We start from the raw sequence: 12989 nt of genomic DNA, 5'->3' as shown, positions 1-12989 counted from the left end.
TTTACAACACGGGACAACAATTGTACTTACATAGTAAAAAATCTAATAATAATATTAATGATAATCATGATAATAATAATAATAATAATAATAATAATAATAATAATAATAATAATAATAATAATAATAATTAAAAAACAAAATAAAATATAATAAAATAAAACAAAATAAAATATATAAAATATTACAGATATATACACTTCTATCTTATGAATAGATAGTAAGGTAAGTTATTGCACAGATGAAATTGCACCAGGTTAATTAAAACATACACAGTATGAAACAGCACGATTCAGATGTGAGATGGTTACAGTAGTTTGTGGGTGTGAATCATAGACTGTATAAAATAGGTGTGAATCATAAACAATGACAAAGGAAGGCAGATATATAGTGCCAAGCAGTGGTGGACAGTAACAAAGTAAATTTACTTGAGCACTATACTTAAGTAAAGTTTTTGAGTATCTGTACTTAACTTGAGTATTATTTATTTTGGGGGGGGTACTTATTACTTTTACTCCATTTGAAGACAAATATCATCCTTTTGACTCCTCTACATTTCTATCAGTGCTCTAGTCTCAGTGGTGTAGCAGTACCTTGGTTGAGCGTAGATCAAATGCAGATCAAATGTTATTCAGACCAGTCTGTTCATTTAGTGATGGTAACATCAGCATCTAACCTGAGACAGCATGTGGAGGTCTGGAGCTAACACACTGCTTTGATTCCAGAGGAACATTGTAAACTTGTCTGTGCTTGTAGTAACTTAGTTTAGATTTCATGGTAGACTTTTTAGATATGAAATCATGTTTTCTAGATAAACAGAACGGAGCAGAATGTTCACCCATGCATTCTTGACTGACCTCATGCTTTGTGAAAAAATGTTTAGTGATATTTTAAAAAGTACTTTGAATACTTCAGTATTTTTAAAATCAAGTACTCCAGGACTTTAACTCAAGTCAGAATCTGACTGAACAACTTTCACTTGTATTAGAGTAATGTTTGACCAGGAGGATCTAAACTTTGACTTCAGTAATGAAGATGTGGACTTTGTCCACCACTGGTGCCAAGTCACAAAGTAACTGCCATGTAAGGGAAGCACAGCTCTTTTCAAAGATTAGTCTCTTTTGGCTCGGCTCTTACGGCTCTCAAACGGCTCTTCATTTAGTATCACTTGTTCCTTCTATTTAAGCCTAATTTAGAAATTGTGAATGGTTTGTGTTTTGGCAAGCAATTTTTAATTCAGTGTTTTCATAAAAGATTTATTTATATCCAATTTTTTCGTTACAAAAAACCCAGTTACTCTTGCAGCACAGACGGATGGGATGTTCTTGCACTCAGCTTTGCAGTCGTCTGTATCTCTTCTTTTTCGGTTTGCGCTCATTTCTTCACCTTTTCCTGGCACGCTTGCATTTAAATCCGGACCCCCCCCTTCTCTCTGTCCCTCTGTGTGCACCTGTCCTACACCACCACACTTGCTGTCATTGGAGAGGATGGATTTGGATTTAGAAGTAGAGACTAATGCACACCCATATTAATAAAATGTATATAAATAAAATGCATAAGGGACATAGTTCAGAAATAAGTAAATAAAAGATAAAACATGACTAGTTCAGACAATAATGTTAAATCGATTCATTTCGTGCAGACGCTCACTAAATACAGAAACGTGTATGTTACTAGTTGGTCTGTTCTGTGCTGCTGTAGAAACATGGCGGTGCAAGATGGCAGCCGCCTTGGAAGGAGACCTGCTCCGACTTCTGACTGAACAAAAACACAATTATTTTTATACACAGGTGATTATCTGCTAATTCAAACATACTATGAATATCATATTTCATATATTCTACCAAGCTGCTTAATGCCCCTAAACTACACACTGCACCTTTAAGTTCCCACATTGTTTACCTGATGATGCTCTTTGACATGTGAGGTGGTTTTAACAACACCAGAATCGTATTCTTTGCAAACACTGTTGCTGACATTCCCGTTGACCGGTTTAGAAACCTCTTTGGGTATGGTCAGTTTAGTTTACGTGTTGAACTTTATTAACCCCTCACCTCCACCCAAGTGTCCAACTGAGGTTCCTTCGAGCTCCAAACACCTGAGAGAGTCGGCCATGATGCAGAGCTTGATGCTTGAAATGGCAGTCCAAAAACTATTGAGTGACATCACAGGTCCATGTCCTCTCCTTTTCAACAGTCTGTGTCAACACTCACAAAGACTACAGGCACACAGTGGGGATTAAAGCATAACCTTGTCAACTTTAATATTAACCATGTACAGTTAGAGATAGAACATATAATAAAACAAAGAAAAGAAGCAGAAAACAGTGTACATATAAAAAAGAAACTATTACAAAAAGCCACCTTCACTTCTGTCTATCTTAAGTTGGTGTTATTAGAAGGGCGAGTGGTTTAGAATAATTCAAAGAATAAAATCAATCACATCTTTTTTTTTTCTTGTAATGCTTTCCTCTGGACCTAAAGAGAAAATGTCACAACAGAGCGGTCCTGAGAAGTTGTACTCATTGGCATAGATGCACACAGTATATATTCGTGTGTATATGAAGGAAATGTATCCATGGATTCTTAAGACATGTTTAACAGGTTCTCTTTTTTTTTACCTGGCATCTAATAATCTTGAAAGAAAAAAAAAAAAAGAAAAAGGCCACCAAGCAGCCTCCAGTATGTACACTATATATGCATTTCCATATAGGTCATGTTCTATGTGCTGACAGGGAGAGGTGTGTCTCATTAGGGTTTGCTTTAAATGCAGGCAGCCTGAAAAACTACACCAAAATAACAGGTTCATCTAAGAGTCCTTACTCGGGATCAGAGGAGTCATTTTAAACATACATAAAGTAATGTTAATATCATTATCATATGAAAATAAAATGTGACCACTCTGGGAAATGTATATCAAAGGTTCAAAAGTGTTGCAGCTCAGTGCTCCTGACTCTGGACTTCAATATTTGGAGAGCAGCAGAGGGATTATTGTGTCACCATGTGTGGAAGCATTGTGTGTAACACTGCACAGTACAGTCAGAGCCAAAGCTATGGCTGAATTGGCAAACTTCAGAGAGGGTTAAAGGAGTAGTTCAGCTATCTGATGAATTCTCCCTTTGGCGGATTTACACACAGAAGGGACAATCTCACACAAAGCTGGACTGCAGGGATCAGGGTTCTATGACAACATCCATCACTTACTTCACAATATAAAACACCTTTATAAATCACTGTCAGCTGTTGCATATTGTTTTCTAATTCAATAGGAGACACTGCAATGATGAAATTATGGCAGCTGTTAAACAACATTTCTATCTGCATTCCTCTACCGTCTGGTTCAGACCTCACAGTCTCTTTAACCTCAGACACAGCCTTCATGAAACACCACCTGCTTATACACTCACACCCCACACCTGCCTCTGCAGTGAGGCACAACCCCGTCTTAAAGCCCACTCACACTATCACTTCAATGGCAGATTCTTTCCTGCTATGGTGAGACTTCGAGCACAAATTGACTCTGTTGAGCTGTCTTAAAGCTAGGGTTGGTAGTCACAGAAAACTAGCATGAATTTGAATGTAGCATTTTCTCAGGACTCTGTCTAACCCCTCCCCCCCTCCCCTTGGAGCTCCTCCAAAACGACGCCCCCGCTCACATGCACGAGCGCTGCTGATTCACGACCATATGATGGTGACTGATTCAAAATCGGTCCTCAGCACATGGTTTGTGTTTTGCACTACGTCAACTCATGTCTCACTCAGCGGTAAGAAAACACCAAAACATTCTCACAGTGAAAGTTAAAAACACAAACAAACATGAAATATACGCTTTGCAGGAGACGGGCAGAACGGCAGGACGGGATCTGATTGGTGTCATAATTTGGCTCCTGATGGCAGGGATTGGTTGGTGTTTTCCCAGGTTTACTCCGGCTGTAGATAGCAGCTTTTTTTACCTCTTTTTTAAGAACACATTATGTATTGATTGCCATCGAGACATAAAGATCATTTTAACCAGTATAACAAAAAGTGGATCTAAATCTGACTACCAACCCCAAGCTTTAAAGGATACTGCGCATTAAAGAGTCTAAAACAGAGGAGGCTATGTTAGCTTCTTTGCTATGTGGTGTGATCTCTTCTGTCGTAGTAATAAAAGGTCGTAGTTGACGGTTACGAAACAGGAGCCGACAGTACAAATATATATTTAGAATTTGCAAAAAAGATTCACAGCTGATCTAATTATCGTATTCAAAATGTTTGCAAACCAGAAACTTGTTATTTTTTGTTACTAAATAACATTTTGAAGTGAAGAAGAAAGTGAGACAAGGAGAACTCAATGATTTCATCAAAGCCTTATTTGTACCAATGACCGGGCTAACTAGTTGGCAGACTAGCATCTGGGGAGCTCCTTGTCTGAGCTTTTTTCAGCCTTTCTTACTCCAAACATAATAACTCAAGCCAAACATGAACCACAGCTGAAGAGGTCACTGTGACTCATTAGGACTAGCATGTTTCCAGCTAGCTCACATGTTAGCAGTTAGCTCTCAGATGACCAACAAGCTTGCATAAGAAGACAAATTTCCCCGTGCCATTTCTATAGTGTGAGCGGGCCTCATGTCCTTTTGGATTCTGCAGCCACAGCTGTCGCCTGATCTGATATCTTCACTCACATACGCTCCCCCTTCTTCTTCTTCTACTCTCACTCAGGTCTTCATGAGAGTGTTTTATGTGTGGACACTTGTGTTACTTTTCTGAGAACAGTAAAAGAAAAGAGCACTGAGGAGAGGGATAGAACGTCTACCTGCATATCTATGGAATATGTAGAGAACATACAATAACTACTACATGTGTACAAATGGCTTTGCATGGTCCCTGCCATACTGTCGCTCAGAGGAACTCGAGCTTCTCCTCTTTGTCAGGAAATATAGGAAAATAGAATTTCACAAAAACATGCATTCTCCATGGAAAGAAAGAGATTTCAACAGATGCAGACAGACGAGCACATTGGCATTTTAATGTGTGTGTGTGTGTATGATGTTCATGTCACATGGGTGAATGTTATCTCAGAAGAACTCTGTGGGATGTGTTGAGTTAAATCTGTTGATGTGTGTATGTTACATGGGTCACAGTAGATGTGAACTCCAGAGGAAGAGAAAACGAGCTTATATAAAACTGAAGGAGCGGCTCGGGATTCTCTTCAAAAGATTTTTCCTTTCTTCTTGTTCTTCTCCATCGTCCTGTGAGGGAGAGAAGAAAAGTTAGTGCTTCACAATATTCATACAACAAAGGTGAAACAAACTTATCAGGCTAACTGATAAGTAATCCATATCTTCATCATGACACTTTGGAGTATTCTTCCAAAATGGCTTCCTCTTTTGGTACACATTAGTTGTTTTTTTATGAAGGTATCTTCAAAGGGTGTTTTTAAACTTTTAACTCGGAGTCACTTCTTTTTAGCCCTCGATGGAATTATTACCCTTATTACTGTTCTATCTTATTTTATGTTATTACATTTTACATTATTTTTCTGGTATTTCTCTGATCTTATTTTATTGATTTTATTTTGAAATATTTCATATTACTTTTCTCTATTTCTGTTGTATTCTGTCTCTCTGAGGCTGTTTTTGAAACCTCCTACTATACTAGCAGTACATACTGATTTGACCTAAATTCAGTATGTAATATGTGAACAAGAGCAAAATCTGCAGTATACCAAAACTACTTATAAATATTCAGGAACATGTCTCAGTATGCAACGGACCAGTCTCCTTCACGTACTGTTTCCCACTAATGTTCTTCTTCTTTTTTCCGTATATTATAGGGAGCACTCAGATTTTATGTGCTTTGAAAATAAGTAAATTCCATATAATCGTGAGTGAATCGTATCGTGAACCAAAAATCAGGATTCCAATTGAATCGTGGGTTAAGTGTATCCTTACATCCCTACTCTGGAGTGGACTCATTTCATTCTGCATCTAAAGAACATGTCTCCCTGAGCAGACTCCAGATCATTCTTCATTTAAACACTCATATCTTCTAATAGTGTTACTGACTTGGAGGCATCCAGTTTCTGCTGCTCCAGGATTCTCTGCTGAGCCTCCCAGTTGACCTTCTCGTCCTCATAAACCCGTCTCTTCTCCTCCAGCTCTTTGTACTGCGCCTCCAAGTTCCTCTTCATCTGTTCATGGCGTCGTTCCAGCTGAGGGTCAAAACAACAAACACGTTCACGCTCAGAGGATCAAACACAGAAAACTCATGAGTGTGAACTGTACATTTGGTTTCTCTTGTCCTGAGTTTTGCCTCTTATATAATTCCCACATGTCTGAGCTCTCAATGAACAGACAATCTTTGTCCTACTTAAGAAGGAGAAGCTCACATCCGTCCTCTAGAACTGTCACATTTACCCCAAAGTTATTTGTGCTCTTTTTTTTTTAACACTTCTATTTATCTTCAGCCCTCATCATTTAACTGCACAAAATCTTCTCTTTCTCACACACACAGATCCATAAACTCACCTCAGCCTCTGAGTCCTTCAGTTTCTGCTTCTTCTCCTTCACCTTCATTTCAAAGACCTGCTCCATTTCTGCTTCCATTTTCTTCATCTTCATCACATGCTCCCTGCGCTCCTCCTCCATCTGGGCCAGGGGACTCCTGTTGATCGCAGCAGAGGATATTTGTTAACTCTATTGTGTTATGTTGTCTTTTAAAATTCAACAGAATATTAAAGGCTGTGAAAATAACCTGAACTGTCATTTATCTTACATGAAGAAGTTTTATATTAAAAACCAACAGAACAAAATAAAAGCTGTAGTGACAAACTGAAAGATATGCCACATCTACAGCTGTGTGCTCTCTCTTTGGGATCATGCAGCCCTTTGTCATGCCGTACTTGGTGAGCTGTCCCTTGGTCTTGGTCAAGTCCACTCCATTACAGGTGACGGCAGCAAGTTTCTTGCTACGATAGTTTTCGTAGTGCATGTTGTTGGTGACGTCTTTTAGATCCTGCATGTGTGTCCTACAGGAGGTGGGGAGAGAAAAGGAGTCTGTTAGGGTAAGTCAAGAGGAATTTAGATTGGACTGAATAATCGAGAGTACGAACAAAATCAAGAGGAAAGAATCAACCACTTCAGCTTTAAATATGTGCTTTAATAAGAGTTGTTTCTTAGTCTGTGCTGAAAGCGTTGATTCATAGTTAAGAATCATTCTCTTCTCTGCTCTGTTCGTATGGGATTGAATGCTTGGCATGCTTTCAGAGAGTGGAACAAACAGAGCAGCTTGCTTTGAGACCTTTCACAACTTTAGGGAAACACTGGGTCTCTGCCATAGACGGCCTGCTGCTGTGGACGTGCCAGACTCCAGCTGCTACAACTACTACTATCCGTCTCTCCACTATCATCTCTCTCTCTCTTCATCTATTTTGAATCGAAAAGTATTGAACCGTGACAAAAACGTATCTAAACGAACCGAACCATGAATTTTGTGTATCGTTGCACCCCTAATATATAGTTATGATACATGATACATGTTTTGATGTGAATCAGCTGTTAAAGGTGTTGCACACAGCGGAGATGTTCAGCTGGCGGCTGCGGCTGAGTGACAGGTCTCCACGAGCGCTTTTTAAAGGTGACATATCATGCAAAATCGACTTTTTAATGGTTCTCTACCTGAAATATGTTTCCCTGGCATGTCTACAAACCCCCCGAAAATGAAAAAAAAAAATCAATTTCTCCACCTTTCTGTAAATGTGTGCTGAAACGAGCCGTTTCAGATTTCTGTGTTTTTGTTACGCAACAACAATATCCGGTCTATAACGGAAGTCAGAGATCGGAGCTTGTTCAGCCCATAGACTGTATAAAATACAACTCAACTCCTCCTCTGTTTTTCATTACCTGCACACGTGTGTGCTAACAAGGAGCTTAGGAGGGAGGCATGCTAGTTGTAGGCTGTCTTAATAAACACAAAGGTCGGTTTTACTCCCCACGTCTGCAGATTTGAAGATCTAGTAGATGATTTTTATTTATCATGGAAAAGTGCTAGCGCTAGTTAGCATAGCCACATAGCTACATGTTCGTCGCTGTGTACCAAGACACACGTCTACATACTGATAAATAAAACAACAAGAAACACTAAATCTGTGACCAATCGTTCAGAAAGGTCCTGCTGCAGGCGCCTCTCCGTCAGGATCAGATTCTGGATCAGATTCAGAGGGTTGAAGTAACGCGGGTCTGTGAGCAGCCATGTATATTCAGCCAAACTTTAAAGACATGTTTTGGGGACCTCTTAGACCAATATATATTGATGAAAAAGAGCGTAATAATAGAACGCTGTGTTTGCAGACCAGTAACATCAGAGCCATCAGGGCTCTTCTGCCGCTGCTGATTATGACCCGGTTGCGCTCTCGGCTGACACCTGACCATGTACATGTTTATTTTTCTCAATAAGAACCAGTAGACAGAAAACTGGACACTGTGAGTCTGAAGTACTTTTCTGTTAGTATTATGAGCCTTCACTTTATAAGACTGTGTCCGTGGAGAATATTTTTATGAGCCTGATTGTGGATAATCAGTGTCAGGAAATTTAGTGGAAAAACAACGTATTTGGCTTCGTTTTTGACTTAAGAAAAATCTATGTTTCTTATAATGATGAATCGATAATTGATCGTTAACATTTAAACATACTTAAAATTGACATCCCTAGTTGCAATGTAACCATCTTATAAAACACATCTCATGGGTAGCTGTGTTAGCCTCCTGAGGTCAGGTTCAACAAGAATGACCAACATTGCTTCATTTTAACAAAGAGGTGAAAATCAAGCTGCATCCATGACAGGATGTTTGGGACAGGTCGCTGCGTCTCACCTGATCAGCATGTTTCGCAGCACAGTGAAGTCACAGTGTTCTCCGTTCTCCACTGAAACACACAGGGAGAAAGAGAGACAGAGAGGGAGAGAGAGAGAGACACACATATCCAAATTAAAACACATCAACACTTCTTACAGTTATAATCACAGTAATCACGTGTGGTCTAAAGAGACGCTAAGATAGAATTACATCACAAGCATGAAGCGTAATATTCGCAGCCTTAAGGATGGATGCTAAGAAGCTGCATTAGATCAGTTGTAATGAGTGGAACTCAGCTGGTTCATTTAGGCAGTGGGTGATTTCACTCATAGGTCTGATCAGTTAAACATCTCATTATCATCTGTGTGAGTGAGCTCAACAACACTGTATTGACTGTTATTTACATGACAAAACAATTTAGTGATAACAGAAAAAAACAGGTTCAAAACAAAAGCAAGTGAAATGAATTCAGCAGACCTCATATCAGAAACACTTCTCTCAGTCTGTCTAACATTCATCAGGGAACAGGGGAGGGTACATGAAGAGAAAGAAGGAGGAGCGTTCAAAGTGACATCGTACAGTATCAGTGGTAGTAGCACATCGACAGGAAACAAAGGACAGAAGAACAACAGGCCATGATCACATAGGACGGTTCTAACACCAGAAGATGGCTTTTATTCTGTTTTACATCAGGTTCGGTTTCCAATCACAAAAAAAGAGGATGTTTAGAAAAGTCATGAAGGCCTTTAAGGACTCGGGGAGTTGAAGCAAAAGACTGCACAATCAAAAATCGAAAAAAAAAGCAAACTTGATTTATTGAGATGCACATTGTTTTTGTCCTCCATCACTAATAACAGTTGGGTGATGAACTCTGAGTTAACCTTGCTAACAAAGGTGAACTAGTATTATCTGATTCTTCAGTGTTTGTTAACCTCATCCTCTATTATCCCGTCTAAATGAGGTCACCTCACCTTTCAATATGAAGGCCAACTCTCCTAACTCCTCTACCTGGGTGACCTCGGATGAGCTACATCCCCTTATTACGCTGTACACTGTCTATGCTCCCTTTAGCTCCTGAGGCTGAGACCCCCCCCCCTTTAATGGATACATTCTCCAGGTGCTAACTTTGTCTGTCTGCTGGTTGGTAACAAGGAGGTAGTCTAAAATGGGCGGACGCAGCTTTGTTGTTGTTACTGTTGGTAAACAGTTGTCTAGTTAAACCCACGTATGATGGAATCTAAAGGCGTTTTTCGACAAGAGCAACTTTACCCCCAGAACTACGTGCGTTTCGACCGGTGGACCCAGGGTCTAAATTTAGTTCAGGGGAAGATAATCTACCCCCTAAAAAGACCCTACTAGGGGGGTAATACTTTTAAAGGTCCCAGGGCTTTTGGGGGGCAGGGCCTGCAATGTTGAACTTGTCTGATTGGTAGATTAATTGAGTGTTTTTATTCTGCCCTCCGTCCACAATAACATCACACACATCTGTGATTCACTTGATTTCTTTTTCTTTCATTAGTTTTTATTTGTTCTATCTTTTTTGTATGTGTGTGTACTTTTCAAAAGAAGAAGCTGTGATTCTCTTGATTTAGCAGCTTGTAACAGTAGTCTTCTCTCAGCCCACTGTGAATGAGTCTCTCCCGGTGTTACAGTTTTAAAAGTGACCCTGTAAACTGAAGACCTTCAGCTGAATATGTCAGTGTTTGTGGAGTTTACACAGCTGTTGAAACACAGAGGGAGTTCCTGGGAATGCAAAAAAATTTTTTATTAAGATTTCAAAATATCCTCATCAGTTAAGTAATAAATTATTTTCTAAGGAGGGATGCATCCGGCTGAAAGTCGGCAGTTAACAGGGTCGCTGTTTTAACCAAAACACCGGTCGATCTCTGCCACGGCTTTTTGAGTTCAAAAGGATTTTAAAGCCGTGTTGAAACGTCTTTGCTACTCGCGCTTATCTCCTCTCACGTGTTGATTCAGTGAATCCATCTGTGATGAAATATAGCACCATCTAAAACAGCGCCAGCTGAGTCTCTTCATGCTAACAGGCTAACTGTTGTGTTGCTCATAATGATACCTGCGTGTCCGTCTGCTTCTATGGTGTCATCTGTGATGAATGGCATTCGTCTTTGTTTTACTGCCCTCTACTGGTCTGGTGGTGTAGTGCATTTACTTTTTTTTTCTCCATACGTCACTGGCCTGATTTGCACAATCTACCCGGGACTTCAGCCCGTGGTCGAAACGCAGACAACAATGGGGGCACAGGAACCTTTTAGTTACGGGGAAAGTAGTTCTGGGGGCTAAAAGACCTGGAACTCTTGGTCGAAATGCACCATCAGGAGAGAACCTCAACGGTGGGAGGCCTTTACAACACAGCATCATACAAATTCAAAAATGACAAGTTCACAGGGTTGTGGTTGCCCTGCACAGTTTCCCATCTATTTACATCTATGCATTGACCTTGTATCTAATCCACCCATGCTAACTGTCTGTGTAGCATTTAGCTCTGTTGTTAACAGTAGGCCTCCTATCTGATCACGGCCACTTTGTTAGAACAAACAAGAGTCCTTGGACAGACAACATGAAACATTGTTTGACATTGGTAAAGTGAAATCATCAGGATTATTCATCAACACCAACACATGGTTATATGATCAGAGGGGATTCTGGAAAAGGACTGCAGATAAACTGCTGCTCAGGATGTCTGTGATGGACCTGCAGCCTCCTCTTCCTCATCAAATATGCTGCTCCTTATTGCCTCCACCCCACTGGCAGTCAGTCATCATCAGGGGAACGAATAAGGAGGACACCTTACCATTGATGAAACTTAAGCAGCCCCGTCCCTCTGCCTCCAAAGCCAGCCATTGACCTCCTGGCTCTTCTAGAGGAGGGAACTCTGACGAAGGGGAGGGGTACGGTTTTTCAGTTACTGTCTGCGCCCAGCGGGGCTAAATCTGGGTCTGGAGCAGCTGGGTTTAGTATGCCTTAGACTTGGCCCGGTTGGAGCCCAGAATCGGCCTTTGTTTGGCCCAGATTCAGCCCAGATTTGGCCCGGATCAACACCATAACCTGCATGTGTCCAAGCTGATTGGCTTGTAAAGGGAGCGTGGTAGTTGGAGGGAAAGGGTTGTTTTGGGGGATCTATGCATGACCAGCCAGAAGGACAAGTCTTTATGAGGGAATAAGTGGAGGAGCTAGATCGGGTCAAGGATCATGGGGGTAAAAAAAAGAGCTTGTCACTGATAGTTTGCAGATCTTGTTGTTGATGAATGGCAGAAAATACCTGATGTATACTTCATGTTTATATTTAATCAAGTCTGTTCAGCCTTTTCATTTCTCAATCACAGACTGTCATGAAACATTGTGTCAGTCCATCAGGTGTTTTGAGCCTGAGTGTTACATCTATAGGCAGTGTGTATTTAGGCCATGATGATGAGCTACAGTCCATTGGTGTAATGAAGTAAAAGCATTTAGCTGTGTACTGCAAACATGCATAAGTGTGTGTGTGTGCAAACAGCGTATTTCAATGTTAAATTCTTAACTCCATGTATGCTAATGAGTGAGAGATCATGAGACCAAGCCATGTTACCTGGATGACTTCATTAAGCTGCTACATGCTCATTTAGAAAACACTGTCCGCTAACATCTGATAAATCTATACTTAACTTAGAAGCAATGCATTAGGATGGTGGATCCCAGTCCTTGGTCCAGCGATAAGACCGACCCTGCACACTATTTACACCCTGCACCAACATGACTGACTCACAGTGAGACCAGCAGAACCATGTGGTGAGGCAGGGCCGTAAACCAGGAGTGTTACTGTTTGTGATACCATTGGAGCAAAGAAGGGATCCACAGTATTAGAGTGACGTGTTTTATCTGCAAAAGTAGCTTCAGCACCAAACAGCCTCTAGATTTCTCCATGACTATTCACAGAATCAGACCTGGGACTAAAACCAGTGAGTGTGTGAGAGCTTTCAACTCCAGATTAGTCAGATTTGTAACCTTAAATCATGTTTTCAATTGGACCTCAGCACCTTGCAGGATTGATCCAGTTTATTACAACCTTGGCTTGATTTTTGTACCTTTGATCACAAGTCTTTCAAGGAATGCTTTAACATGAGCAAAATATCAAAATCAAACCATGGTTGTAATA

The 12989-nt window shown here is 40.4% G+C and overlaps 1 protein-coding gene across 2 annotated transcripts in view; it reads right to left on the bottom strand.

Moving 5' to 3' along the window:
* Positions 1–2238: 2238 nt before the first annotated feature.
* LOC117814759 (septin-7-like) overlaps positions 2239–12989 on the bottom strand; it is a 62004-nt gene continuing 51253 nt past the window's right edge. Inside the window, exons 9-13 of one of the 2 annotated variants that reach the window (XM_034686253.1) lie at positions 8855–8906; positions 6886–7011; positions 6512–6647; positions 6050–6195; positions 2239–5233 (exon numbers count right to left, since the gene is read on the bottom strand). In XM_034686253.1, coding sequence (XP_034542144.1) covers positions 5194–5233; positions 6050–6195; positions 6512–6647; positions 6886–7011; positions 8855–8906 — 500 coding nt within the window. In that variant the 3' untranslated portion in view covers positions 2239–5193. The remainder of the gene's footprint in view (positions 5234–6049; positions 6196–6511; positions 6648–6885; positions 7012–8854; positions 8907–12989) is intronic. The other variant, XM_034686254.1, reaches the window with a different exon arrangement.

Source organism: Notolabrus celidotus, chromosome 6 (assembly GCF_009762535.1).
Source record: "Notolabrus celidotus isolate fNotCel1 chromosome 6, fNotCel1.pri, whole genome shotgun sequence".
NCBI classification, from domain to species: domain Eukaryota; kingdom Metazoa; phylum Chordata; class Actinopteri; order Labriformes; family Labridae; genus Notolabrus; species Notolabrus celidotus.
Note: the sequence above shows the minus strand (reverse complement) of the source record. Positions and strands in the feature narration are given on the sequence as shown.